Source organism: Gnatocerus cornutus, chromosome 8 (genome assembly GCF_029298725.1).
Source record: "Gnatocerus cornutus isolate USDA-ARS CGAHR chromosome 8, icGnaCorn1.1, whole genome shotgun sequence".
In the NCBI taxonomy this organism is placed as follows: domain Eukaryota; kingdom Metazoa; phylum Arthropoda; class Insecta; order Coleoptera; family Tenebrionidae; genus Gnatocerus; species Gnatocerus cornutus.
The window spans coordinates 13,435,576-13,463,282 of record NC_142240.1 but is presented as its reverse complement, the minus strand read 5'-3'; the positions used below and the strand labels follow the sequence as shown (position 1 = coordinate 13,463,282).

At 36.2% G+C, this 27,707-nt stretch overlaps 7 protein-coding genes and 1 long non-coding RNA gene across 13 annotated transcripts in view; 2 read left to right on the top strand and 6 right to left on the bottom strand.

Moving 5' to 3' along the window:
• LOC148170037 (uncharacterized) overlaps positions 1–13,799 on the bottom strand; it is a 32,120-nt gene extending 18,321 nt beyond the window's left edge. For 2 of the 3 annotated variants that reach the window (XM_088044459.1, XM_088044461.1), the window contains exons 1-3: positions 13,469–13,615; positions 7,900–7,953; positions 1,840–1,960 (exon numbers count right to left, since the gene is read on the bottom strand). In XM_088044459.1, the coding sequence (XP_087900585.1) occupies positions 1,840–1,960 (121 nt within the window). In that variant the 5' untranslated portion in view covers positions 7,900–7,953; positions 13,469–13,615. Of the gene's footprint in view, positions 1–1,839; positions 1,961–7,899; positions 7,954–13,468; positions 13,616–13,730 lie in introns of those variants that run through there. The other variant, XM_088044464.1, reaches the window with a different exon arrangement.
• Positions 13,800–14,020: 221 nt separating this feature from the next.
• Ndfip (Nedd4 family interacting protein) lies at positions 14,021–15,140 on the top strand. Its single transcript, XM_088044465.1, has 5 exons — positions 14,021–14,216; positions 14,271–14,507; positions 14,559–14,673; positions 14,721–14,906; positions 14,955–15,140. The coding sequence occupies exons 1-5, from the start codon at positions 14,160–14,162 to the stop codon at positions 15,056–15,058; spliced, it is 699 nt and encodes a 232-aa protein (XP_087900591.1). The 5' UTR covers positions 14,021–14,159; the 3' UTR covers positions 15,059–15,140.
• Positions 15,141–15,276: 136 nt separating this feature from the next.
• Positions 15,277–16,071, bottom strand: LOC148170035 (UPF0587 protein GA18326). Of its 3 annotated transcripts, none has more exons than XM_088044467.1 (3): positions 15,965–16,071; positions 15,577–15,842; positions 15,277–15,530 (listed from the first exon to the last, which is right to left on the bottom strand). In XM_088044467.1, exons 2-3 carry the CDS (start codon positions 15,824–15,826, stop codon positions 15,295–15,297), a joined length of 486 nt encoding a protein of 161 aa, XP_087900593.1. In that variant the 5' UTR covers positions 15,827–15,842; positions 15,965–16,071; the 3' UTR covers positions 15,277–15,294. The 3 variants fall into 3 exon arrangements, with proteins under 3 accessions (XP_087900593.1, XP_087900592.1, XP_087900594.1); XM_088044466.1 differs by having other exon boundaries at positions 15,928–16,069; XM_088044468.1 differs by lacking the exon at positions 15,965–16,071 and having other exon boundaries at positions 15,577–15,861.
• A 46-nt stretch (positions 16,072–16,117) lies between these two features.
• On the bottom strand, positions 16,118–16,702 carry LOC148170034 (uncharacterized). The gene is made up of 2 exons (XR_015770656.1): positions 16,335–16,702; positions 16,118–16,275 (listed from the first exon to the last, which is right to left on the bottom strand). It is a non-coding gene; the product is annotated as an uncharacterized LOC148170034 (long non-coding RNA).
• Positions 16,703–17,258: 556 nt separating this feature from the next.
• LOC148170033 (uncharacterized) lies at positions 17,259–19,259 on the bottom strand. The gene is made up of 4 exons (XM_088042891.1): positions 18,900–19,259; positions 18,513–18,816; positions 17,953–18,463; positions 17,259–17,905 (listed from the first exon to the last, which is right to left on the bottom strand). Exons 1-4 carry the CDS (start codon positions 19,008–19,010, stop codon positions 17,602–17,604), a joined length of 1,230 nt encoding a protein of 409 aa, XP_087899017.1. The 5' UTR covers positions 19,011–19,259; the 3' UTR covers positions 17,259–17,601.
• Positions 19,260–19,360: 101 nt separating this feature from the next.
• fat-spondin (extracellular matrix protein f-spondin) lies at positions 19,361–22,138 on the bottom strand. Its single transcript, XM_088042888.1, has 9 exons — positions 21,931–22,138; positions 21,492–21,883; positions 21,114–21,444; positions 20,936–21,066; positions 20,671–20,890; positions 20,450–20,624; positions 19,965–20,404; positions 19,749–19,919; positions 19,361–19,696 (listed from the first exon to the last, which is right to left on the bottom strand). The coding sequence occupies exons 1-9, from the start codon at positions 22,094–22,096 to the stop codon at positions 19,440–19,442; spliced, it is 2,283 nt and encodes a 760-aa protein (XP_087899014.1). The 5' UTR covers positions 22,097–22,138; the 3' UTR covers positions 19,361–19,439.
• Positions 22,139–22,208: 70 nt separating this feature from the next.
• On the bottom strand, positions 22,209–24,967 carry LOC148170031 (uncharacterized protein KIAA0930 homolog). Of its 2 annotated transcripts, XM_088042889.1 has the most exons (7): positions 24,706–24,967; positions 24,498–24,658; positions 24,029–24,451; positions 23,576–23,975; positions 22,712–23,464; positions 22,492–22,641; positions 22,209–22,445 (listed from the first exon to the last, which is right to left on the bottom strand). In XM_088042889.1, the coding sequence occupies exons 1-7, from the start codon at positions 24,812–24,814 to the stop codon at positions 22,405–22,407; spliced, it is 2,037 nt and encodes a 678-aa protein (XP_087899015.1). In that variant the 5' UTR covers positions 24,815–24,967; the 3' UTR covers positions 22,209–22,404. The 2 variants fall into 2 exon arrangements, with proteins under 2 accessions (XP_087899015.1, XP_087899016.1); XM_088042890.1 differs by lacking the exon at positions 22,712–23,464.
• A 1,166-nt stretch (positions 24,968–26,133) lies between these two features.
• LOC148170030 (uncharacterized) lies at positions 26,134–27,408 on the top strand. The gene is made up of 5 exons (XM_088043645.1): positions 26,134–26,624; positions 26,674–26,783; positions 26,833–27,084; positions 27,135–27,262; positions 27,327–27,408. The coding sequence occupies exons 1-5, from the start codon at positions 26,408–26,410 to the stop codon at positions 27,340–27,342; spliced, it is 723 nt and encodes a 240-aa protein (XP_087899771.1). The 5' UTR covers positions 26,134–26,407; the 3' UTR covers positions 27,343–27,408.
• The last annotated feature ends 299 nt before the right edge of the window (positions 27,409–27,707 follow it).

The following is a 27,707-nucleotide window of genomic DNA, read 5'->3' as shown; positions in this document are numbered from 1 at the left end:
ATCTGCAAGATAAGTTTTTATCTTAATTCTAAAATATGTTTTGTGATTCTCAGGCATTTAAAAATTGCGACACGTCCTGGCGAAATTTTTTAAACACTCTAGGAATTCTATACCTGTCAAGACCAATAAATTTGAATTTTTTACATCCTTAAAACAATAGTGCTTGTAACAACCAGATAGAAAAATCTAAAACGGATTTTTAGGATTATAAATTCTTTAGGATAAAAGAATGATCAATCAATTTAACTCATTGATCCGATTTGACGTTTATGCACAATTAGCTTTACAAAATAGCATTTTCCCGATGTCCATATGTTCAATTTCTGAAAACAGGATTACGTATGGATAGGCCATTATTATGTCACTGCCACGTTAAAAAGATCTTGTTGGTTTCTCATCTACCAGGATATTTTTAGCCAGAAATAAGTACGATAGAAATAGAATATTGCGATGAATAAAAAATGCAGCACCTGCGGAGAAATCTGTTTTGTCCTGGTTAAAAAAACTGTAAATGCCCGATGGGTTTAATCCAAAAAAATAAATAAACTATAATTTAATGAACGGAAACAAGGTGAATGACGATCATTACGTAATTCCTGAAAAAAGGTGGTAAAGTGAAATTTAATATCCATAAATAAGATATTAGAGAAATTTGATTATAACGTGTAGGTGTGAATAAATTTGTCATCAAATGGCTAGACACTTGTAATATCAATAAAATCCATCTAATTTGCCCAAAATATGATTTATCACTTCCCACATTACCATACATAGTAGTTATCCTTAAAATAAAAGACCAGTGGAAACTTTTAAACCGGATTTTTCGACAGTAACGATTTAACGATAACATTAGCAAACGTCACGAGCAAACAACGATAAGAAACAACTCAATTTGCCATAATATGAGTTTTTGGGCGCTCTATTTTCGGTCTTTCCCCGATAATTAGAGAGATAAACCTGCGAAGTGGGACAAACCAGTACGTTACGTTTAACACTGTGCGACATGATCAATACGTGCTCATAGTAGTTATTTCGGTCTGTCGATGCATTATAATTTATATGATCTTAGGTTATGGAGGTGTACTATATGCAAACACCCACATTAGTTTACAGTTAACATAAACCTCGTGGCACAGAATAAGAAGTACCGTTGAGTTGCGCTCTAGGAAATCATATCTTGTCGTCGCTGGGATTGTACCTTTTGGCAGTTCAAAGAAAGAAGGTCAAATCGACTGTTTTTCATTTAACGATACTACGAAGAGTCACGCACCTAACAATATCCATTTTATTAAGTGTCGTCGACGGAACGCCACGGTAATTAAATTTAATCATTGTCAACAGAAAGCAATTTTCTTGTATTCGTATTACCACGATCTTGAGAATCTCGTTCCATCGATTTGTTAACAATGGAACCGCGAAATTAATTTACAGTTAAGCGCAGTGTGGGGGCGTACGACCAAAAGAAGCACGATTTAGGACGCAAAACAAAGAATGACCTACAGTGGGACACCAAAAAATATACTGTAAAATAGAACAGTTAGAAGAAACCGAAAATTATTTAACAAACAATCTGATCGACCCAATTCCGTGTCCTCTTGTTTTTCCAATACCACAAACGCATTATTAGGCATTTTACGACGCCCCAAAGACCTACTTCCTGGAGATAATCCCCAAAATTCGCCCAAACGTGCAAACTTTCCTCCCGGTAAACATTCTCCGTGAAATTATTAATAGAATTGGAGTCTTTCCAGTTCTTAAGATCCAGCACACGGTGCGTTTTCATACATTTTCAAAACACGAAAACAACTCGTGCGTATTGAGCCTCACGATTTCACTTACCGTTTTTTTCGTTGTCGGGGGGCTCATAATCTTGCAACGGCGACGATTCCCGTACGCAGGACATCAAACTGAGGGGTCCAGCCCCCGAATGATGATGAGTCCCGACAGCCGCTGATGACATCTGTAATTGAAAACGGTTTCTATTAACGCCAATCAACGTTGTAATCCGGGGATCGTTATGAATTTAGTTTGTAACCAAGAGGACGATCGGTGTGAAACAAAAAGCTCAAGTTACGGATTCTTACCGAAGTTTTAAGGTTTCGACAGATTTTAATGTCAAAAGGTGATGTAGTGTTTCAGTTTAAGCTCAATGGAACTGGGGGCAATAGTGTTTCGTTATAAATTTATTATTAAAGGGCGGAAATTATAAAAAAAAAACACAAAAATTTGATTTGATGTTTATTTCACTTTGATTCTTCAAATCTCACAGGTTATTCTTTAACTTTTTTACCCTGCGGTTCTTCAAATTGTTCAGTTTCGTGAAAAGTTTCTTTTTTTATTTTTTAAATCTGGTGGCATCTTCAGACTTTCCGACTCTTGAAATCTCTTATATTCGTTTCTAGGTAGGTAAGTGCATACTTTCGATCGACTTCTAATTCGTTTTACATGTTTTAATAAGTTCTAGATATGCAAAATATGCAGTTTATTTATAAAATATAAAGAAAAAAAAATGCAATAAAATGCAAAACAACAATTTAAACTTAAATGTCTAGAATAATTGACTAGAGTCTAGAGTAATTAACACATACATTAAATAAATCTTATTTACATGCAAAATGTTTCTATAAAATCCGTTCTTTATTTATCATTTATTAATCTTAAATCAAAGTTTATTATCGTATAAAATCAGTCATTTTTACACTCGTCGACAGCGATATTTTCTTGGTAAGCAGAGAAAAAGAGACCAACACGTATTTATAAATATGTAATTTTAAGTAACGTTGTTGCAAATGATGCTGTCGTAATATGCTAACTTTCATTGCATGACAGCAGTCTTTCCTGATTTGTGGTCTCACGAAAAATAGGAAGCACGGCAGAAAACCTCAAAAAAGAACAATTTCTATTCAATTAGCTTTGTAGTCAAGTGCATAAATTTTTTAGCACTAAATTGATATTCAATACAAGACTAAAGAAAGTAATAAGTTATTGTAATATTGACAAAGCAAAGAAAGTTATTGTGTTGAGTGTTAACAATATTTCATTTAAAATGTACTGAGAAAACATCGTGCGAGGAAAGTAAACATTGTACTACAGCTGTGTAAAAAAATTGCTTTACATTAATTCACAAAATGGCATTGATTCTGATGCATTTAATTGAATTCAGATCATAAATTCGAGCTCCCTGTCACTCTTCGTTTAATCCTGGAATTGCATCATTCACAATAACCTCCACAATAACGTAAATGTCTCGAACAGGTAAAAAATACCGACATTTTGCTTACGTAGTCTCGATTAGGTAACATTGATTTAAATGTCGCATTTTCACTAATATGGCAAGTTTCCTCAAGAAAAATGATCGGAAGCTCTTCTAGAAATACTTTCTACTTTTTGCATAAATAATCAATAAAAATTTTATATCCAACATTCACTTCTGACGCGTTGCAAAACAGTTTCTGTAAGATAATAGTTGACACGAGTACAAACTTAATCAAAGATTGATCTAGTATTAGGTCACTGCTTGTGGGACTTTCACAAACGTTAAATCTTCATTGAAACTTGATCTTATATGGAGTAAAAGCAAAGCGTTGCATAATCATTATCGTTGGAGTAATTGCTTCTAATAACTACAAAGCACTCTTCGTGCTCATTATTCACCTCCAATCAGTTTATTTTCGTTCTGTTAGAAACATTATTGTCGAATAATGAGAACACGGAAGAAAGGAGCACACTTCTAATACAAATTTTATTTCAATCTATTTTTAATCTTACAACACTTCTAATTAAATAACAATAGATTTTTAACAGTGGCCATGTCAATAAATCGTAACCAATTTATCATGCATTCAAATACACCAAAAGAACCTGAAATGAAAGGAACTTCTGGTTTCAATATTTACCCCATGAATTACAAGAGTTTACTGTTGGGATTAAGAAGCACGTAGATGACTGATATGAATGTAAAATGGAAAACAAACACTTTTAATTAGTTCCGAGGTTCTTTAATAATTACTCTATTATTTAGGGTGGTGTGCTAATTTGAATGAAAATGTATGCAAAGAATTCAAAGAATTATCAACTACTGAAAGAATTATTATCGTTATAGAGCAGGTATATACAGTTTGGGGAATTGACACCCGATGCATGGAATTAAATTTAATAGAAAGTGGGGGACACCGAGCGAGAAAGAGATTCTTGCATTCTTTCATTCTCACACACATCAAGAAACATGAATTTTCGGTGAGTCCAAGACCGATTAATGGACAAATAGATGAGCGCAACAAAGAAAACCATAATTGCCATTGGAGCGAGGAAGATAAAAATAATTTACCCCCATCAGCGCGAATGCATGCGTCGTGGCATTGTTTTATCATTTTTGGCAAGACGAGGTGTTAACATGATTGCTCCTTTAGTAATTCTTCGCTATTAGAGGGATTTGGTCCTTCGAATGCAAAATGCAACAATTTTATTTTTTTAGAGTAATGATAGGCATTGTATTTCTCAATGAATTTGAGTTACAATTTTCGAGAACTTTGTCGCTAGGATGCATTGAGGGGAGTAATGCCACCCACTGACACTACTCCTCTCCCACTTCTTATTAAAATTGTTCCCATTCATCGGGTATCAATTCCCCAAACTGTAGGTAAGAAAAATGGGTCATCTGTATATTTGGTTGTCTATTTTTCGTCCGCAATTGCGTATTTCTGTGAGTGCGCTTATCAATCTTTATTATCAAAAGCTTCAAATGAGCAAATATTTTCCCTTTTTTTCAAAACTTTTTCCACCTAAAACATTCGCGGCTTATCAACGCTTTCATTGTGTTTAAAAGCTAGTAGCCCGCAGTGCTACTTTACATAAAAGAGATTAATGAAACCAACCTTTCCTCCACAAACTCAATTTATCTGTCTTTAATATCGGGTCTGTTTACACACCCGATGCAACACAAACATGTCTCTTTTCACATACCACTGCCCCACATTTCTATGGTAATAAACCGTTTAAGCTTGTCTGCCACAAAAGAATATAAAACTAATTCCAGAGAAATTTAATAATCCCACGAAACTCATCAGATTGATCGGTTTCGTCGTATTTTTTAAAATCTGTGAATAGATTCCCATCACGTACTGTAATTCTCATCGCCCGAACAGGAAAGGTATGTCTAAGCATAAATGGCGAACAATATTTTAATGAAGTAGTTTTAAATATTAATTTATTTAGATTATGTTTATCGAAGACGCGTCGTGGAGATAATTATCTGAGCCGATTAATACCTTACCACGCACAATAATAATGTTATGATGAGAAACGTTTCAGATTCCAATCGGTTGGTGTAATCGGAATTGTCTCAGATTCTCGCACTATGCAAATGGAAACTTTCTCGTTACAACTGTAATTGAAATCGTAATTAATGTAACGTTTCTTGCTAGAACGCACTTTTATCATTATCTCGGGAAATAAGCCATTAAACTAGACTTGAACTGGAGGACAGACAGCTAGCGCCTGGGATCACAGAAATGAAAATTCTGAATATTCCCGTCTCGGTTTTGCAATAATTTAATTCTAGGATTATTCTCGAAAAAGTGCATAATTTCCTTTATTAATGGAGTACGCTGTCTGTACTATTCATTAATTCAAGAGAAAAATCAATTTTCATAACGTATTTATCAATCTCGTGATAAACTAATTTTTCCCCGTAAGAGTAAAATGTTGTATTTCTGTTTGGTCTGGATAATTTATAATTAAATAATTATAAAACTGTTGAAAATGCTTCGAAAAACTAACATTTTCAAGAAAACATCATTCGTAGGTGTAGAATAATAAAAAGATTATGTTAAAATTTAATTTATTCGCACAAACTTCCCAGTCAGTCTTACTAACTGCTGTGTGAGTAAAGTTTGCTGAGACGATAATTAAAACAGTAATTTCAAATAATAGTTCACCGAGATTTCCCAGCGTCTCCGTAATTATGGTACTTTCAGAGAAACATGTCAAAAATAGTTCAAGTCTGACGGAATACAAAGAAACAGCTCAATTTGTATTTGTATTTGTGAATGTGGCGGAATTCCTAAATGTCCAATCCAATTTATCAGTTCGTGCCCAAATGAACTTTTCACACTACACGTATAAATCGTACGGACATCACCCTCAACTAGCCATTAATAACAACAGATAGCAATCAAAAAGATGAAAATAATTATAAACTTGACCTCAAATTAGTAGGGAATTAAAGAAATCTACAAACGCAATAAACCCATCCCAATCCTCCCACACCCATAACTTTTATAGTAAAATGTCCACCCTCACCTCTTCCCCGACTATAAATACCTCTAAAAAAATGGCAACTGTTTGCCGTGCAAACTTTGCATTAATAAAATCCGCAGACTACGTGTATCAGTTCGCTTTGTAGTCTGGGATCGGCGTCGAATTTTCGCCAAAGTTTCTCTCAACTCGACTGTAGGGAAGGTCGGGTCACGGCTCCATGGTCGAGGTCGCAAAGCATCGATCTCCAGCAGCATCCCGAGCGCAACGAACTTCTCCCGTCTGTTTTTTTTGCGGGAACAATTTGGGGTGTGATGTGATTATGAAGGGTTTATTGTCTGATCATGATCACTGATCAATAACCCTCAATCCCAAATTTAATTTCGTACAGGCAAAAAAGAGAAAAAAGCACGAGCGGGTCTTGTACTCTTTGATTAATGAATGAATGCTTGTATCGGATGATTAAACTTGTGAAGTTCAAGGTTTTGTCGCGTTAATGGCAATTTTCTTTGCGTGTTACCGTTTCATTTTTTTTTTCTTGGTGGAAAAAGGTTTCATAATTTAGGAGAATTGTTTATTGATAGACACATGATCGCGAGGAGACTTTATTATCGCAGTTTTTTAAATTTAACAGGACCCGTGTTATCCCATTTCCAATCTAATTTGACACTATCTGACATTATCTGAAATGCACTGATAATAAAAAATGAAGCACTTCAAAATGTAATAATTAAATAACGACAGAGATTTAATACATTGGAGAAGTGTTCTAAAATTTTTCACATATTTTCTACGTTACAGAACTAATTGTCGTGTAGCGATAATACAACCTTGTCACACTGGATGACGACACAAATAACATAAAATATGTAAAGTGTAGTTTTACCATACATTTTTTTTTATCTTAATTTTAGTTGAGCCTTTCCAATACGGTAGTAACAAAACTTATTTACTAACAATAAAATTAAAGAATCATAATTACGCCTACCTACAGGTAGAAGGTCGTATCGAATAAAATTGTTTGAATTCAAAGCCACTAAACCTATAAGTAAACAACAGAACACTATAATTATGCCTATCCCTGCAATTTAATCTACTCGGGATTATATAAAAATTACTCTTTCGGTACTAAGCAGTTAAATTAATTTTTTTTTTTTTTAAAGTTCGCCGATTGTCTCTGTTTGGAATCCTGAAAAAGACAAAACGCGTAAAATTTAATTAGTTCCAATGAGCAAAATTTCAAATCAAAATCATTAGATTTATAACTGACTCATTAGCAAATTTATCGTTCATCATTGTCCAGAACTGGATGCTGTAATTAGAAACACTTCCAGTAAGCCCTCAGGTGAAGTAATTAAGTTCATTGTTCCAATAAGAGCCCCACAACGGCCATTTCCAGATAAATGGCAGGATTGTGACTTCAAAATCAATTCCGCCTATTTATTTCAACGCATCAAAATATTAAGAGTCTTTAGACAAGAAGAATCAGAAGATGAAATTTTTTATTTGCTTATCTTTATAATCGCACAAACTGTTTTTCTGCCTAAGAACGAGAAAAAGTGTCAAATGAGATTCTACTTCCGTGCTACTTAACAAATTAAAGAAAAAATCGTTTTTAAAATACAAAAATTGCGAATTTCTTACCTCGGCCTTACGTGAAGTACGCTTGTTCGAATGTTTGGAAATCCATGGTAATCTCTGTAAAAAAAATAAGTATAGATCTCTCATCACCGGAAACGATATCACGGCAATTTAAGCAAAAATATAGCAATGCTTCCGCGCCAAAGAATTTCAAGGTATCACAAATTAGCTATTGTAGGAATTTAATCTCTTTAGTATCCAAGATTCTGGCTGGTAAGCGCTTCAGCTTCACAAAAGCCATTAGCTATAAGCAATTGAAGCAAGTTCCTGGCAGCAATAATGTTACAGATTATGCGAAGAAATTCTTAACATAGTATCGAGCCTCCGATTTTATAAACCAGTATTACTTCGTTGGGAATTTTTCTCCAGCTTCACTTGACTTTCTAATCAAAATCCAAAAATAACTCCACCTCTATAAGGAGTACTATTACTGTCAGTTAATTAACAAATAAAATTTCCTCGCTGCAATGGAGAGTAATTGAAACATATGTCAGACACCTGTTCCGCAACGATAAACTTAGAAAAATGCGAAAATTTATGAAAATGGAAAGTAAAGCAGATTTATGGGGTTTTGAAATCTCAAACTTTCATCCACTTCCGGTTAGCTAAAATCGTTAAAACTAATTTTAATGAACGTGGAGGTTTTTCACACGATCTTCTTTGCGTAACGCACTTTTGGATTGTTTTGAATGGGTCTCTCACCAACATGTGTCGAACACTGGCGCATTCCACCAGACATTGCCTCGTATTATTCTAATTCAGAAAGAGCGACGATAATTTCTGTTAATCCTAAATGAAAAAATGGATCCAGTTCGGGATTACGTTCCTGACCTTTTTAAATACAGTCAACTACACGTTGAGGTCTGTGAAATATGTTCTTCTTTTGTGATGTTTATATTCTATGACACCGAAATAACAGTTCCTGTCTTTGTTTAGAGCTAAGTAAATCTCACTACAAGATAAGTTGACTTGTGCAGATACTTAATTAGTGGAGTACATTATTAGGGTCGGTTAAAGTGATCCTTATTATAATTACCAAGATCTAATCAGGAAAATCTCGACAATTGTTCCTCCGAGCGGTTTCTCGAACGACGTTAATTAATACTTTCTTTTCTGATTTATAGGATATTTGCAAACCGTTTAACCTATAATATTCTTCTTTTATTTAGATCTCGATAAATCGATGTGGCTATTTCTATCAATGATTAATACATTTAAGTATTATCGGATCGCACGGTACAATTTTAAAAGTACTTAGATCGCACTGTGATTGCTTATTGTGCAGACAATTCAAAATTTAAGTACTTTAAAGTTCACTCAAGTATACCAAACTGTGAATGATACTCTGTTATGATATTGGTGCTCATTTGAGAATTAGAAGCAATTGAAATTTCCGGTAGTCGCCAGAGCAAAAATTTTGAAGATCCCGAATAATCGGTGCTCCATATCTCCTGATTTTTTTTTCTGTCGTAATTCAGGAGATATGGAGCACCGATTATTTGGGAGCTTCAAAATTTTTGCTCTGGCGGCTACCGGAAGTTTCAATTGCTTCTAATTTTTTTTTTTTTGCTAAGAATCCGGCGTTACATATCCATACATTCAATCAATATCTCGTTTTTTGTGAAGCAAACTCAAGTTATTAAAGCTCATTTGACGCAGAATTCCACGCCGAATCCAAAACTATGAACATTTTTCACGTACGTCAACAAAAAAACCAAATTAGAAGCGACTGAAAGTTAGGGTTGACACCAGGAAGCAAAAATGTTGATGCTCCGGAATATTTCGTGCGCGATATCTCCGGAACTACGACATATAGAAAGATGCGATTTACGTCATCGTTTTTTCGCATTTTTTTAAATCCGGTCTTAAATATCTCGAATTCAAAAATTCGATTTTTAAAATCTATTCACAGCACTTCTAAAAAAAAAATCCGTTGCCGTTTATATAGCCATCGATTGTTGCCATGGCAACATAATTTTATAACTGTCCAATTTATGATCAAACTTTCTGCATATTCAAAATTTACGATCCATTGTTTGGAAATATTCGCTCTTGGGGTCCCCAATGAATTTTTTAGTAATTATTTCAGATCTACTCGGTGAAATTAGACGATTGTGATCGATTGTTGTTGTTTTTGATTTGTTGGACATGACGTTTATGAAATAATCTGAAGTGATAGCAATCGATTCGTGTTTGGAATGCACACTTGCACACGTCTCAAAAAGCCAAGAGAACAGAAATGTCACTTTTTAGATCGTAAAATATAAATAAAATCGATCATAACAGCATTAAAAAAATTCCTTATCCCTTAATATAATAACCATAATCCAAAGCAAACTTAAATAATACTTTTGGAAAACAGCTGCATCATAAATAAATGTTTTCTTTTTGATCCCTAAGTATCATAATCCAAAAATACAAAAATCTCGGATATTTGAGTACTGGGTAATATTTCAAGGTGAAACAAACCTTGAGAAAAATATTCAGTATGTAATTATGGATGTTATGGGCTTTTGTTTCTTGGCAATCAATCCATATTTAAACGATTGATTCATTTTTACAGTGTCGTAAAAATTTACGACTGATTTGGTTAATAAAAAGATCCAAACTCTTCATATTAGCAATTTTTCCTAAATAAACCTGTCGCTAATCTATATTTGTGGCGCTCACTGATATCAATATCTCCAGTAAACACAAGAAGGAGAAAGACAAACAAGTGATAAAAAAAATACCTGCATCTTCCATTAAAGATAAGTTTCCTCGTAATTGATCATAAAATAGTTGTCGAAATTTCACAAATATCCATTAGGAATTCGATTAGACACTTGCAAGATTAATTACCGAAGTCCCATCAGTTTCACAACACGGAAAAAATTAATTAAAGGTAGTTGGTCCGTTTTAATAGCCAGAACTAATTGGAAAGCTTTTAGCCTGAACGGCGCCAAAAATTATATATTAAATTATTAATTAGTCAAAGGATTATCATTAAAGCGCACCGCCAGACTACCGCGTTTGAAAAGATCCCAAAGAAAGGGGATGATAAGGATAGAACTATTTTAGTCATAAAACGTTCTATTTATAAAATAAATGAGAAGACGTGGATATCGACGTGGTGAAATAGTAGAACATCGTCACCGAATTTTCCAAATTGCAGAATCCCTTGAGTCACTTCTTCTGAGGGATGAAGTATGACTCATCTTCAAGTAATTTTAACAATGCCTTATCGATAACTGGTGATTGTCGACCTCGGGCACTTTTAGCAAGACAAGGTTTGTTACTTTTCGCTCAAGATTTGAGATTTAGGTCAAAAATAAACAGATGCTGGTTCTTGTGGGTCGTAATAATTAACGAACGCGCTGAATTTTTTGCCAATGTGTGTGACCTGAAGATGCCATTACCGAAAGAGGAAACGGCCAAAAACACCAAGAACAGTTTAGAAGAAAAACATTAGGTCATTAGAGAACAAAACAAAGAAACTTGTTATTGTCCAACAAGAGTTAATCATGTTAGCTAACAGGTTTTTGTGAATTGACAGTTGACCGTTAAATGGACAAAATTTTAACGATAACGGTGGCTTATGAAAGTGCAATAAATACGGGAAAGTCGACACTAATGCTTAGAAAAATCCCAACTTCCTGCAATATGCACTGCGTTCTTGTGAGTTATTGTTACGACACTCATTTCCCAAGATGTTAATTAGCACTAGCCTACTAGTGGCACGAACAAGATGAACATAATTAATCTGAGCCATTTAAGGAAGCTTCATTATCACTTTATGCGATAATGCTTGCGTAAATTTGTGTCTTTTTAAACCTACACAAATCATTTGAGCAGACAACGACCAATTAGGAACCATTTGCTTACGATGGTTCATTGTTTTGCTCGGTGGAACGCAATTTTTCAAGGTGTGGAGGTGTTCAAATCATCTTCGGCAAATAAAGTTACTCGTGCATTCAGAGAAATCTATCATTATTTTGAAATTTTCCATAAAAAGTTATTATTAAAAAACGTTAACCCACTTTTCGACAATACAATAGGAGATTATCTTGAGGTAATTGCGTTAAATTGACGGGATAAAGTAGGTGTCCATCAACATCTGTCGTTCGACTTTCAATTAAATAACATTTGTACATAAACTTTCGATCTCGATGTAGCTTGTAATAATTGTAACAAAACGGTGATCGTCTTCGATTATTGCGTCTGCGAATAATTAGAAAAAATCGTAAGTGAACTGTAATCGATTGAACAAGAATGCATGAAAAAAAATCTAGTGCGGACCTTACTATCGCAAATATTTTATGAATCACAACATATTTAAAGAACTGGAATTTAATCACAGTTGCACCTATTACGATTTGATTGATTAAATGTTTAAATTTCAACACTTGAATTATCGAAAGTTTAACGAGCATATTTTATGTGGGTAAAATTCCATTTTTTTCATTACATGAGTTCGTAAAAACTAAATATTTGTGGGCTCCCATTAAAACTTTCCGCTTTTGCCCATATTCGACCAATTCGCCCCATTTTTTCCAGAAATTGGCTCGCAAAACAACTTTTCGCGTTAGAAAGTCCCACGACATTTTCGTTACATTTAACGCTCAATTACGCTGCAATTTTCACAGACTGGAAGTTTTTTCACATAAAGTGTTATGGTAAATCAGACGAACTGCATCCTCCAGGGCTTATCCGAGATTTATGGCTTCCGTTACTTAACAGGTAGAGGTTAACGTTAGCAAAATTCCACGTAGCCCTGGGACGATTTCATTTTTACGAAATTCCTTCGTCGTGAACCAATAAATTCGCAGAGACGTGTAATTATTTTAATAAAAAGCCATCACGCATCTAAAAATATAACGCAAATCATCCAATTTACAGTTTAGGAATTAAAGGTCACGACATAAAATGGTAAAAATAGAGCTGGCACTAATAAATAAGAATCGATAGTCTTAAAGTGGGTTAATTCTTTCAGGACTGTGTAACCTTTAACCCTAGGTACTATCAGTGACTTTCTATAGGTGAAATAACATAATGACACCCACTCTCAATACGCCCCTGTGCAATCAAAGTAATCAAAGGTGTGTTATAAGTTATAAAGCAATAAAACTGTAATTTAAACAAACATAAAGAAAATTCTGGAAAGCTCTTATTATTAAGAGAAAAAATAACCAAAGGTGTGGTGAGAATTTTGATTTTTTTCACCTGCTGAATGTTATCCTTATCAGTGTTTCTCTACTTCCTTGTTTGCAAGTGCTATTACTCCAAATTTGTGACATTAGAAAGAACTAGCGCGTATAGTTCCACAGCCTATCCCAATCCCATTTTTTCGCCAGTGGGATGTTTAGGGAAATCCCTCAAGCGGAAGTTGGTCAAACAGGTGCAATGAATTTCGCGATATGGGCCAGCTGGTTTCAGAGTAATGAGAATAGAATGTTTAGCAGAGCAAAGAACTCAGCAGAGCAAGCATTAATCGGAATTCTTATGAATATACATCAGCGTGAAGTAACGTGAATTTCGCAAATGCGGATCAAGTTAAGATTTTCAAAATCAACTAAAAAAATCGAAAAAATACCTTAATAATATTGACGAGACGTCCTGCACTGATTAATCCGTAACAATTGTAATTTTCCAACAGTTAAGACCACAACAAACAAGTTTTAAAAGAATTCAGTTTGAATCGAGTGATTTGTTTTCAAATGACACTTCGAAAAAAACAATCACAGAAGTACGTTTCTAGTTATTTCCGACAATAAAAAGTCAATTTTACTCAATGTTTGTAGTTTGAGTAAATAGACGTACCACGCGTTGGTACAACACATGACACATTCACCCACCGAAACAAAACTGTCAACTGTTGCGTTCTTGCTCAAAAAATTCCTACTTGACCGTAGCGCCTTACGGTGCCAACCGCACGAACTAAAAGCCACTACAAAGTCTGAATGCAGGACGTTATCACGTTATGTTTTCATTAAATTATCGAGTTTCCTAGTATCCTCGTGTTGGTTGGGAAAGTTCAAACTAGTGTGATAAGAAAGAGATTATTCATATCTTTTTTGTGTTACACCACAGTGCGCATTTTCTTGACTCATGCTTGATTTTGATTGGTGTTTCCAACGATTATCGTTTGTTAGCTCCCCTTCCATGACCTTCTGCGTTTGCGTTTCGCTGGCTTGACATTTCTGAAAATGGATGCCATTTTATAGTCTGTTTTGTAAAATTATGGTGTGAGCTTTGTTGTTTTTTCAACGAATTGTACAGAGTACATGTCTGGAGACAAAATGGAGCCAAGTTTACCCAGTCCAAACAATCAGAATGAAACTGTAAGCATTCCAAGGATTTGCTTCATATGTTGACATACTTTTTTTTATTTTTAGATCACCCCGTCGGAAATTGTTACTGACCCTCAAAGAACCAGCAGTGTACCCGTTGTAGGTTTTGTACCAACGAGTTCTTCAAGTGATGACATTCCACCCCCTAAAGCTGATTTTTATGCACCCCCACCCTATGAAGTAGCCACTAAGACAACAAAATTACCCACATATGAAGAAGTACAACGAGAAAAAAATTTGGAAGAACAGACTGTACCAATAAACGGTTTAGCACCGACGCGCGTATGTCCAAACTACAGAAACAACACGTGAATTTATTTATGTTTCTTATAGTTATCGCAATATAGAGCGCCTGGACAAAGGATTTTAACTGTTGAGAATGAGGCAAATGAAGATGTAGACACAAGTTTATTAGGAACAGACTTTATGTTCTATATTGCATTCTTTGGTAGTTATAAGAAATGTGTGAAGCAATCAGTAATTTGATTCTTTTAGTTGCTTTTATTTTCAACTGGATTGGGTTCTTGCTATTGATGTGTTTCTGCCACACTATTGCGTCTAGATACGGCGCGTTATCAGGTTTTGGCTTGTCCTTGGCCAAGTGGACATTCATTGTCCAACACTCTACAGATTTAGCGTCAAAAGACAATAGCTGGCTATGGTGGTTAATTATGACCTTTGGTAAAGAAAAAAAAGTTGATTGGCTAGACTTTAATTTCTCTTTTTTAGGTTTAATAATCTGCATACGCGCTATTCTTCAGTACTTAAGTATAAAACGCGGTTGGCACATGCTGTCTGCCAGCCACCAAGAAAGACTTTTGTTTTTTTATTAAGCAAAACTATTCCAAAAACCCTACTTTTTGTGATCAATAAACTGCAAGAAGTCAAATCTCAACTTCTTTTTTGTTAGGTGTATTATTGTCGTTTAATTTGATATTTTGTCGCCACCTAGTGTATATGATTTTTGTCTATGCACAGAGTTGTATATGTGTAAAATAAAAGTAGAAATAGAAATCAACACTCGTGTAGGTAAGCTTAAAAAAATGTTGACTTTTAAAATTAATGTGATTTATTTGATCTTAATAAACTGCGATCGCAGATCATATACACCCACAGATTCTTTAATTTTATCGTCATACTCCACCCATTCATTTTCACCCAAGTCTACATCATTGAAAACTTTACCACTTTCTTCAATTTTGGCAAGCCAGCCTTCCCCCGCTGAGAACTCTACGGGTTCGATTCCTCGACAGTCAAAAATAACAACTGTCTTAAATTTTTCTTGATCATCGCTGGTGTATTTATCTAAAAAAAAATGGTCATTCTGTGGCCAGTTTCAAAGAGCAGTTACCATTGCTGCCTTCAATGATATCCAAACTATTTTCCCGACCACACAGTTTGCATTTGGCTAAATAATGTGTCTCGGATTTTCCAGTTTTCGTGGGGAATGTCTCTGATTCTGTTACTCCATGCCATTTTTCGGAAGTCTCGCCACAATTTAAACATTTCAGTTTGAGAAGAAACGTATAGTTTGGGTGGTTGGTGTAGAGTTCCTCCACGTGCTCTAAATTCGCCTTGACTTGCAATCCTATTTTCACCATCTTAGGAAAGTTTAATCTGTGACAAACAACATAACCTAACTTTTGTAAACGTCAGATGAATTTTTTGTGAGCTCTTTTAACTGTTTGAATATAAAAACTACCTTAAAAGTAATAAAATTCGAGTTATATTGTCCTTACGGTGCTTCTTATGTTGCTGCTCCTCCGACCTGCGTGCCGTGATTTCAATGACGTGTTACGGTTGCGTTTACGTCGTTCTTAGTCCTTTGAGGTTAAGTTATGTGATTGCGGTATATAATGCATTCACGATCTTTTTAGTAACTTGGTTGGTAGTCAACCTTTGTGAGCCAAAGTTTCCTGAAAATGATTGACATTTGTTCTGTCGATTGGAGTTGTCACCTTTTTTTGGTTATGAATTGTGTCTGAAACCTTTCCTCTGTTGCCAGTTTGAACCGAACATTCAGAACTTGATAATTGTATTAAATTTTTATCTAAAATTTTGAAATTATTTTTCAACAAATGCAATATTAATCATAATGGAAGACATTACTGCTGCTAGTACATTCCATTGGCAAGAAGTTTACCATTCTCAAGAAGCACTTCTGCCAGGTCTTGATTCTAGTCATAAAACCTTAAAAAAGTTTATTTGATCGAATTAGCATTTGAGCCAGGGTTTTATGTTATGGAATCTCACACTAAAAGCAAACTTTGGCGAATTTCGTTAACTAAAAAGTGCAGCAATTTAGAATTTGAATTGTTTTTGTTTACATAAAGTCTTGTGATCGTTCACTTCTCTGTGTTTGTAACTCATAGACTTAATAATTTTGAAAAGTGTTGTTTTCTCGGCATAAAATTCTAATTGTTGCCGCTTATCAGCCAAAACTTTTCATCTTTGGTGTCCAGAACATTGGAAACGGTTGCACGCCGCATCTAAAAATATTTTGAAAACAAACGTCTATGGGACCTTGTACCTTACAAAGAATATATTTGTAACACCTCAGATCGTTTGTTCCCGTCTTAAATCAAGGCGATCTTTTTGAAACTGCAAATAGCACATTTTTTGTTCGAAAACGAAATCACTTTAGGCATTTTATTGCAATATTTTGAAGATAATGCCTTTAAACTGTTACTTTCACGATTAAAAGGAAACACACGATTTTTCCGGTATCAGAAAAGTGGCAAACTTGCATGCATGAAAGACACATGTCAGATGTGACAGTGAAAAAACTACCTCTGTCAGTCATTGTAGCCAACAAAAAGAAAAAAAAACATGGCCTACTCTGGTCTAAAAAGATCGTGAATGCATTATAGTTACGTCTAGAATTTTACGGGCGATCTTTTTTTTTGGCCCGGCGCATCCACCATTTCTTTTTTTTTTTTCCATTTTTTTTTAAACCGCTTATGAATGTTTAGTAATGATAATCAAAGACATTTCTACCAAAAAGGTTTATTAATAGAAACTAACAACGGCTATAGGAAAGTAAACAGTAAAGTGTGAAAAAAATAATATTCGAATCCCGTGACGGATAACATATTTGTTATTTACAGATATGAAAGAGTTTTTTAGAAAAATCAACTCGAGTCTTGTTTTTATCAATTATCAATTCGAACCACAAAATAGGAACCGGAACGTAAAACTTTGTAAAATTTTCACTTAAATCAGTTAAATATTTTCGGTAACAATAAATAAACTAATTTTACTTCTTATGGAACACTCAATACTAAGAAATCCTAAGAATATAATTTTGCGACCTAAAACAATCTGGATAATTTTCAACTTTTAAGACACTTTAGTTGACTTTTGTGTATTGCACCTATTACGAATCTTTCGGTTCCTGTACCAAAATTCGAACTTCAAAGTCTTTATTCATTGAACTTCTATTTTCAACACACGCCTCGTAATCTACTCTACTGGGAATATTTCTTTTGTGCACAGCTTTCAAGTGCTTTTGTACGATTTTTTTATCGGCGAATCTCTTGCCGCACTGTTTGCATGGAACGGAATTCTTTACATGTTCTTGCCAGTGTTCAAGGAGATCTGTATCGTACCAAAATACTCTGCGACAAATGGCACATGGGTATTGCTCAGGATGAGTCCTCTTATGAGTTTCTAGGTCCTCACTGCAAAAAAACGAATAACAAAAGAGTTGTATTGAAGAATTTCGTACCTTGACGTGTACTTTTTGTTACAAAGCCTACACCAAAATAAGGCGAGTTGTTTGTGTTTAGTAACTTTGTGTTGTGCCATCAAATCAATGTCTTCACAAATAAAATTACAATTCGTTTCTCCACATTCATGCAGCTCGTCTTCTCTAAGACTCACTGTGATTTGTTCTTCCAACAATTTAGACACAGATCTTGTTCTTTTATTTTGTATACACCCATTGAGATACTGTAAACTGACTTGGTTGTTTGGAATTGTGACTGGTGAATCTACATCTAAATCCGGTGGATAAAAACTCATGTATGATTCTGTACTTAGTGCAGATACTGGTCTTGACCTAAGGCTTGATCTACGCGAGTAATTAACACTCTTTTTAGTGTCTGTGCTCATGCTAGAATATCTTCCGTTTTTCCTCCGCGACCAGTTGTGTCCCCGTTTCTTTCTCCTAGGGCGTCGTTTTGAGAACGCTTTAAGAATTTCGCTGTCAGCGTCGGATCTAGCTAGACTAATCCGGCCTAAAAGTCACTGTATTATGGTAAACATTTAGAAAAGACAAATTCGTACTTAAGCTTCTCTGCCTATCTGAAGTCTCAAACTTCAACTCAACAGGACTCTCATAAGACTCAACTCTTTTACAACTGACGAGATGGTTAGGCGTGGGGCTTCTAGCATCCACAAAAATATCCTCATCATCAAAACTCATTGAAGCAAATATGGCCCATTTCTTCCCTAAATTTATCGGTTTATAATCTTCCCTGCATGTGCGAAAAATGATAGGCAACAAGCTGCGTTTGAGTTTTGCGACATTGTCCATAAGATTCATACAACTGTTGCAAAGGGCATCGTCAGGTTTCAGGTGGTCCTCAATCTAAAAATGCCGGTTTTTAGAATACGTAATACGTATACAAAAAGTAAACGAAAGTATTCAGTTTTGAGTGTTTTTGATCTAACCTGATAACCAAAAAACTGTAGCATGTCGTCTTTCGCCGTGTGGTTGTGGTTTCCATAATCATTATGGATGTTGTAAATTCGCGTGTTTCTACAAAAAAGGCAGCCCTTCATTTTTGAAGGGAATTTGAAATGGATTTTGGCGCAAGTAAACAAAACTTCAGTCTGACGATTGGAGGTTAAGTGCGCGAGTGACAGCGAACAGAAGCGTTGACGTAACAGCAGTTCAAATGTTGGCGGGAATGTAATAATTTAACTAGGAAAAAGGAATAAAGTTGAAGTGATAATAAAAAACACATATAAGAAATATTTAATCAGTAAACTAAAGAGCAGCCAAATAAAATAAACATTTAACATTTCGTTCATTCCAAGAAGTACAAATCCTTCAATTATGTAATTTTTTTATCGGTTATCAATTAAGTACTCGTTATTAATGTATGTAACAAAAAAGAAATGTGTCGATCTGAGTTGCATTTATATAATGAGCAATAAAGAACGTTACAAAAAAGTGAACTTAAACTCTCCACACAAAATCATTTGATTTTAGTAACAAGGTGGTCCTCTGCATCTTCTAGCTTTAACGAGTTTGGATGGACAAGGTCTTCCTCCATTCGCCGCTGGTCTCTTTACCATTCTAAACTTCTCGGACGTGCCTGTACCGCACGATACACTGCAGGCGGACCAACCGGACCATTCAGTGACCATACAATCTATCGCTTCTCCTCCAACATTTCCAGAATTAGATGATGCTAGAACCGACGGCGAGTTTCCTTCGCTGTTCGGATTTCCTTTTAACGCGTCTACAACTCATTGTTAGTCGTCAAAATACGAATTTGTAATTGAATTAATCACCTCTGACTACTTTACAAGCGTCCATACATTCTTCCCCGGTCAAGAAGTTATTTCGATTTCCTCTGCACCCTCCGTAGATGAACGGAACACACATCATTTTTCTAGGCTCAAAGTACCATCGGTTAAAGTATCCAGTGCAAGGTCCAGCCTCGCTTTCCTGCATGCATACAACTACACTCCTTTTATTTAGAAGGACGAACGAGAAGAGATACCCACCTTTCGCAGTAGCCATGTCGATGGTACAGTCAGGAGTATCCATACATGGGCTTTGCTGAACAAGTTCTACTCTTGAGCTACATTTCTGTTGAAGTCCTGGTTCTACAAGAAGAAGTCTGGTTCTCATTCGTACACCTCGACCACAGGATGCGCTGCAAGGGCTCCAGTCACTCCAGTCAGTTGTAGGACACATGGGATCGGGGATTTCTATCTGGGCGCCGGTGCAAGGTGGACTCATGCATTTCTCTTTTTCGACAGTGGTAATGTGAGGGCATTTTTTTCTTCCCATTCTATCAATAAAGAGTCTAGTGCGCATTTTAAAGCCCACGCCGCAAGTGACGGAGCATTCGGACCAAGGTCCCCAGGGAGAAGTTTCGCAAATTCCTCCAATGTCAGGCAAGGGGGCCTCATCAATTGATTCTTCAACGTCAGTGTTGTCACTAAGAAACCCTTTATTAAAAGTACACAGCTTTTCTTTTTAATACCTAGTACATTCTGCCACCGCCGCGACGCACATCTCCTTAGAAATTAATTGTCTGTTACATTGGAACATTTTCGCCTTCTGTGGAAGGACGTACTCTCGGCTTCTCATTCTCAAGCCTTTACCACAAGTAACAGAACACTCACTCCATTGATTATATTCAGTAACGGCACACTCCGCTGAAAATTAGCAATTATAAGGGTAAAAAAGTGAAGAATATGTTACGTCGGCTGACTTCTTCGGTATTTTCGCTAACATCAAGCTGAGCGTTTAAAAAGGTTTCGTCACAGTTTTTAGGGATAAGTTTCTCTCGTTTCAAGTACAGTTTCGCCAAAGCTGGCATCTCTTTTTTGGTAGGATCATAAAATGGCGCTCTTGGATCTTCAGGGTATGTCGTGGTAATCCTGTATATTCTCTCTCTTGGTTTGGTTTCAGCGTTTGGAGACTAATTGAAATTTTAGTTGAATTTCTAACAGCAAATTATACAAACCATGTAGCTAATACCGTCGTCGGTACCGGCATCATACGGGAATAAATCCAAGACAAGATTATCAATCCAACTGCAATTCTTTAGACAGAGGTTGAGCCCGTTGACACCCACGACCCAGTCCGGCGAAGGACCTGAGCACCATTTTAAGATTATGGTAAAATTGAAGAATAGACTTTACCCAACATCGAGCTCAGGGAAATTAAATGATGCCTCCGATCCACTCTGAAGTTTGCAGACGTGTTGGTGTTGACATTGGGGTACCATAAACCAGCAGCTTTGATGATAGTCCGCAAATATTTACTTTTTGCTCTCAGTTCGGTTTCCATAAGTCTCACTGATCCCCATTCCGCTAAACTTCTGAAACCTTCAGAGGCGATTTGACCTTCCCCCCAAAACGTGAAGTTCTTTTCGTGTGAAGCCCCAATCACGTCAGAGAAGTGCGTCAACCACAACGAAAACGGGAAATCTTTAGGATGAGTTTTATTCGACCAGATTCCTTCGAAAATCAACTATAAAGTCAAAGTTAATCTTTACGAGTGTTTTGCGGGACGCTTACGCTGTATTTAGCTTCATCGCACGCGCAACAGTCGTTGTTTTCATCAAATTTCACGTCTTTTTCCGTTTGCTCGCAAAAAGTCTTAGAGAGATTCCCGTCATCAGAGTACCAGTGATTGGGATCTTCTAGTACCATAGCTTTGAAAGTGACACATCCCGAACCTGGTGGTGGCGCTCTCCACATCAAGAAAACCTCAGTTTTCTGCACATCGCTCGTTTCCGATATCGTATTAACACACTCTTCGTTGAATTTAGATAAAGAATCCCCAAACAACTGGAAGCTTCCGACTCTCTGGGGAGATAAGTTTCCAGAATCATTTGTTGCCTCGGCGGTTATTGTAAATCGTCGAAAGTGTTGAAGCTTGTTGTACGTTCTTGACCCCATCAAATAAACTAAAGAGTCGTGTAAAAAAAAGAGAATTGAACCATCAAAACCTTACTTGTGTAAACTGTTCCAGGAACGTACTTATCGGGATTTTCGTTGATTTTGATTTGGTACCCATTGTCTCCTCTTTGTTTTCCCACTCTTGAGTGGTACACGCTGGGGTCTCGGGTGCATGCCCAAATTGAGCCTATGCAAAGAAGAATGAGACATAATTTTAACATCTTGGTGGTACAAAACTGAATTGTTTCTCCAGAAAACGATGTATTTATCGAGTGAACTTTTAATCACTGTGACCTGTGTTATCACAAAACATGCGATTGAAAGAAAATCGTAGACGAAAGAACTTTCAATTTATTATAATAAACATACATTTATTAGTGTATTAAATTAATATCACAGCTCAAACCTGGCGCAGAACTCTTATATTAGGTTTGAATTGTTTTCAACTAAACATTTTATAAAAATCACAGATAAACTAGAATTTCGCGAAGTTACGTAATGTCAACAAATCAGTGCCATTGAAAGTGTACTAGAAGGTCAGGATGGGCCCTTCTCGATGGTCGAGTATATCTGGAAAAAAATTATATAAAAATGATGAGACGAGTGGAAAAAAAACCTTTGGCAATGCTCCACCAAGGCAGCGTAACATACGTCAAAAAAGCGTTCAAGGGCACGGATTGCGCTCTTTTGTTTTCTTTCCAAAAGTGGAATGTTTGAGTGAAACCCCGCATCGTCCAAAGTGGGTTGTAGGCGCCGTCGTCCAATTCTAGAACAAAGAGATTGCTTTATTTTTGGGGTGATCGATACTACAACACATCAGTTGGAGAGCTTTTTACCATTATGTCCTTTTTTATGTAGGTCACACCAATAGTAAATATGTGTGCCGTCAGGGGTAATTCGTTTAGGAGGAACGATATGTCGAAACCAAAAGTTCTTATGGTTGTTGACAATCTTTTTGGTCTTGGGTAAAGTGCAGTAACTATAAATGCTTCTAATGCTTAACTTATTGTAGTTTCCATCAAAATTCTTGTTAGTTTTAATTCTTTCGTTATTAACATTGTCCGGCTGGCGAGTGATAACAATCTTAGGTTCAGTCTTACAGGTTTTTGGTGCTAATGATATATTATCCGATATGCAATACTGTCGGATTTCTTCAACACATGGCAGTTCTTCTTTCCCGTTAACGGTAATGTAAGGATTATCTGTAGCGCTTGGTTCTTTTAACGAAGAGTTGGAATTGCGGCTTGCTGGTCGATCTTCGAACGTTTCGTTATTCAAACTTATAGCGTCATCGGCAAACTCAAACTCTGTGTAATTAGCATTTTCACGGATCTGTTTGGTTTTTTTCCGGGACTTATTTTTCTCTTTGCCGACTTCGTACTCTGACTGGTTCATAAGATTGTTTATTTGTGATGAAGGTTGGCAAGAACACTTATTATCAGGAGGCCCTAAAGGCGCTCTTTGTGCACATTTGGAAGGATCCAAACATTTCCGACTGTACATCTCCAGGAGAGTAATCGAACCCCTTTTTCTCTTTTGGAAACACCCGCAGCAAGTTGACTTGGATGTAGAAGCAGGACCGGACCTCTCTACAATCAAAAAAGAAGAAATTATTCTATTCTACACTCCCTAAGACATTTTTTGACTCTAGTCCTGCTTCTGATATCCAATCAAAACTAAATAAAGTGACAGGTCCTTACCGTCTCGTAAATCTCCAGCTTCAATTTCGCTGACGCCGTTGTCTATACAATCTAATCCTTCGTTTTCTGAGCGAGACTTTGCATCGAGTTTTGATTTCCATCCACCACGAACAAAGTTGTTGATGTTAGCGCTGGGGTCACTCAACCTTCTTTGATTTCGATAAACGTAAAAATCTTCCGGATCTTCATCCCAATCGGAATCCCACATGTCAGTGGCGCAGAATCCCGGCTCAGAAGTGGGTGTTTCGACCCCTGAGCCTTTGGGTTTCGTTACTGCCATTTCGGCGTGACCTTTACCCTGAGGACCTTTCATGCGGACGAACTCGCAGCGTTGACTACTGGAGTTTGAAAATAGACCGAAAGTCATTCTTTGAGCCATTTTGGTGCCCAGACTTGATTGCTAAAATACGAGATAAACTATTTTTAACGAGGCAGAACTATTAGACGATTTACCCGTGAATCGTAAACTTTCTTCAGCGCGTCGTAACGAATTGATCCTAAGAAAATAACTCCTTGTACAGTTCCTGCTCTGTCTGCAGCTACTAACTCTACACAAACCATCTCTCCATCGCGTACTAAAATATCGTGGAAGACTTCGTCAAAATTGTCTACCATGAAGCAAATATGAGGGTAAGTTATTTCTTCGACTTCTCCTTTGGTGTCCATTCTTCGTCGACTAGGAGAAGCGTACACTTTCTGGGAATGGCGTTTCAACACTTGTAGTTCTTTAGGACTAGTTCTTGTACAAATGGCTAGTGTAAGCGTGTATTCAAATTGATGAATAATTAAATTCAAGTAAACGGTCTCTTCCCAGTCAATATCAGGATCACCAATCGGCAATTTCCTACTGTCTTTCCGAAAGACGTCAACTTCAGTCTACAATCGACCGATTAAATTCAGTTCAAAAGATCAATGAAATTACCTCGAATTTAGGCAGATATCGCGGGGACCCCTTCACGTGTTTCTTCCTAACAAAAAACAACAAATCGTCACAGTCAATTGTCGATTCATTCTGAAATAAAAAATGCCGCACGAAGAGATCCGTCCAATAAGTTGTTCCCTGAAGCATAACAAACCCAGAATCTACAACAAAGTCGTCTATGAATCATCCCCGGATAAAACCGTCATACCATCTTTGAGAAGTTGCCGCATTTCTTTTGTCCTCTGAAAATTGATTTCTTCCAATAACTGTTCCAAGACCGTTGGGGTTTTCAACGCGGGATTATTTGCAAATGCCATTTTTTATGTTTTGTATAAACAAGAAGAGTTTATTTTCTTAGCACCATACACGGAACATTTTATTTGTTTGCAGAAAGTAAAAATACACTGGATTTTACTGAAGAAACTATAAATGAGAGTGACTAATGCGAGGGTGCTACCCCTTCAAATCGATTCACCGTTTATTGTGCGCCTGCGATGTCGCGTGTATGCGTAAAGATTGCAGTATTTTAAAATTGTGTTGGTGGTTATTTGGAAAATTGGCAGGAGACTCGATGAAGCTAAATTTGTCTTTCACTCTTCTTCATCCACATTTTCTTATGTTTGTTGTTTTTTATTGAAAATGAAAGGAATCCAAGAGGACATCCAAGTTGTCGCCAGCTCTACTCAAGACCACAGAGACGACGTCATTTCCATCTCAAAACTGGATGAGCAACATTTTGAAAAGTGAGAGTGGTCCAGTTCTCACGCGTTTTTTACTTCGAAGATCGTCCACTTAAATGAAAACAATAACAAGTTTTTACACCTGCCTGAAGTTATTCCTTGAATTTATATAAGTGAAAGTGTCACCCTTTTTTGCTTAGAGGTCGAGTGCTTCGGCCAAAACAATGACAAAATTGAGACCTGTGGAGGTAACGCCTTTAAGGTGATCTAAGGGATGATGATCCTCCAGCACAAGCTCAACCGGTTCGAACATGCTTTTTTGACTGACATGAAAAATTCCAAGCTTTGAAAAACGAGAGATTTTGTGTCGTTATTAGATCGACAAACCTGTAAATATTTATTTGATTTCTTGATTAAACAGATTTTATGAACCACTTAAATGTGCTTTTATGAAATATACAGATCATAAATTTTAGGATGTTTAAATAAAAAAATCAAACATTACTCCTGTCACTGATGCTTGAAGAAAAACAGACAGAAAGTCGTCTCCACGCAAAATATTCTTGGTCAAAAATGTCGGAAAAGTACAAAGAAACATTCAGTTTTCGGAAAAAACAAATCGTCAAACAGCTTACTCACTTTACATACTTCTGGACATTTGCTTATTTTATTTGCGACAAGAATAATCCTCGTCGGAAGTTTATGTCGTCTGTATCTCTTTCCTTGACGTTGACGGGTTGATGACGCTCTTTGATTTACCATCCGGTGAATAAACGTGAGAAGTGCGTCACGAAGAAAACAACACAAAAGAAAAAATTCCGACTAATACCTATTCTAAATCTGTACATTTTAATTTGGCGGGCACAAAATTTCCCATAAAATTTAATCGCCTAGTAAAACGACTGTTTTAAATAAATAGGAAATGCACATATAGCAATTAGCGTAAACAATACCGCAGTGCAGAACCACAATCCGGAAACCGTAAGAATTGATATTATCCTGATAGTGACTTAAAACATTGGTCGCAATAACTCTTTTAAAGTAAACAATTGTCTTGCTGCAATAAATATTTAAAAATATCCCCAGTTCAACACATCTGTGATTGCGTAGAACAAGACGTAATCTTGCAGAAATTTCGTTCCAGACTTGCAAAAAAGCGGAATTTTATGCATATGTAAAGTGTTCGTCTGACAATTTGAACATTGTGTCATCAACTGTGATCAACTAAAGATGTGTGGTTTTGTAAAGTGCACCCAAGTGCTAATTCTGGTTATTATTCTAAGTGTAGCAGTCAACAGTAAACGCAAGAAACTTGTTGGGTCCTCCTTAGAGAACGACGTTTTGGAAAAATCAGAGGTAACTCTTAAATTCCCCACCTATGCTTTGAAAATGCCACCCATCATCACCTCCAGGAAACGAACGAATGCCAAAATCGACCCTGTTCCAGGTGAATTCCGTTTTTCTCTTTTTTTTAAAACTCATTCAGTATTTTTCAGTGAGTTGCACCTCAGGGAACGTAACAAGATCCTTAAACGAACTAAGAAAACAAATTCGCTGCATTCCTCGAGACACCGTCGTGGAAGTGTCCGCGCCCGACGGATCCAAGGTACATCCTCCTCAATTTTCACCATGTTTTTTGCAACTAAAATTCGCAGGTTGTTCCAAACACCGTCGTCGTCAAACGCTGCGGAGGAATGTGTTCCGGTAATAAAAGATGTCTTTCTAAGAGAACTCATAACGTGGAGTTTTACGTAAGAACCACTCAACAAAAATCGTCAATGGTTTTTTGTAACCGCATCAGCGTCTCTGAAGACACAGAATGCATATGTGATTGTCCCGAAAAGAAACGTTGCGGTACAAACCAAAAATTTGATCCAACGCAGTGTAAATGCGTGTGCACAAATAAAGTGAGTTATTTAAAGGTAGTTTTATAGTTTTATGAACTGTGTCGGTGTAGGAAGAAGAACGCGAATGCTTGGATATGGGTGATAATAATTTTAAATGGAGTACGAAACACTGCGCTTGTGTTTGCAAACGAGAAAAACTCTGCACCACAGGAACGGTGTGGCTGCGGGATAAGTGCAGGTGAGAGTTTATTGCTTCAGTTTTAAATTCAGACGTGTTTGTTTATATTTATTTTTTGTTGCAGGTGCGGAAAGGCTTGAGCCGCTATTCCAAAACACCAGCAAGTTGTTATATAATTTGTGATGTTGTTATTTATTTATTTTTTTATTCAGATTAGTGTAATAAAAAGTTTCTATCAATTGTGTTCCTTATTTTATGAACAAAAGAAAAGAAGATTATAATAAACCCCTACATTATAAAACTAATCGCATGTTTTTCTATCGACAAGGTTGGATAAATGACCACAGTTAGATATTTCAACATAAATATTTTATACTTAAGAAAAAGAAAATAAACTTACCATCAACTAATATACACTTTCTTTGAATTTTGGCAGGGCTTCAAAAAATTAGGAAATTTATTGTGGCGTTTCCTGTCGGTGAATATATTTACGCTGTAATATCAT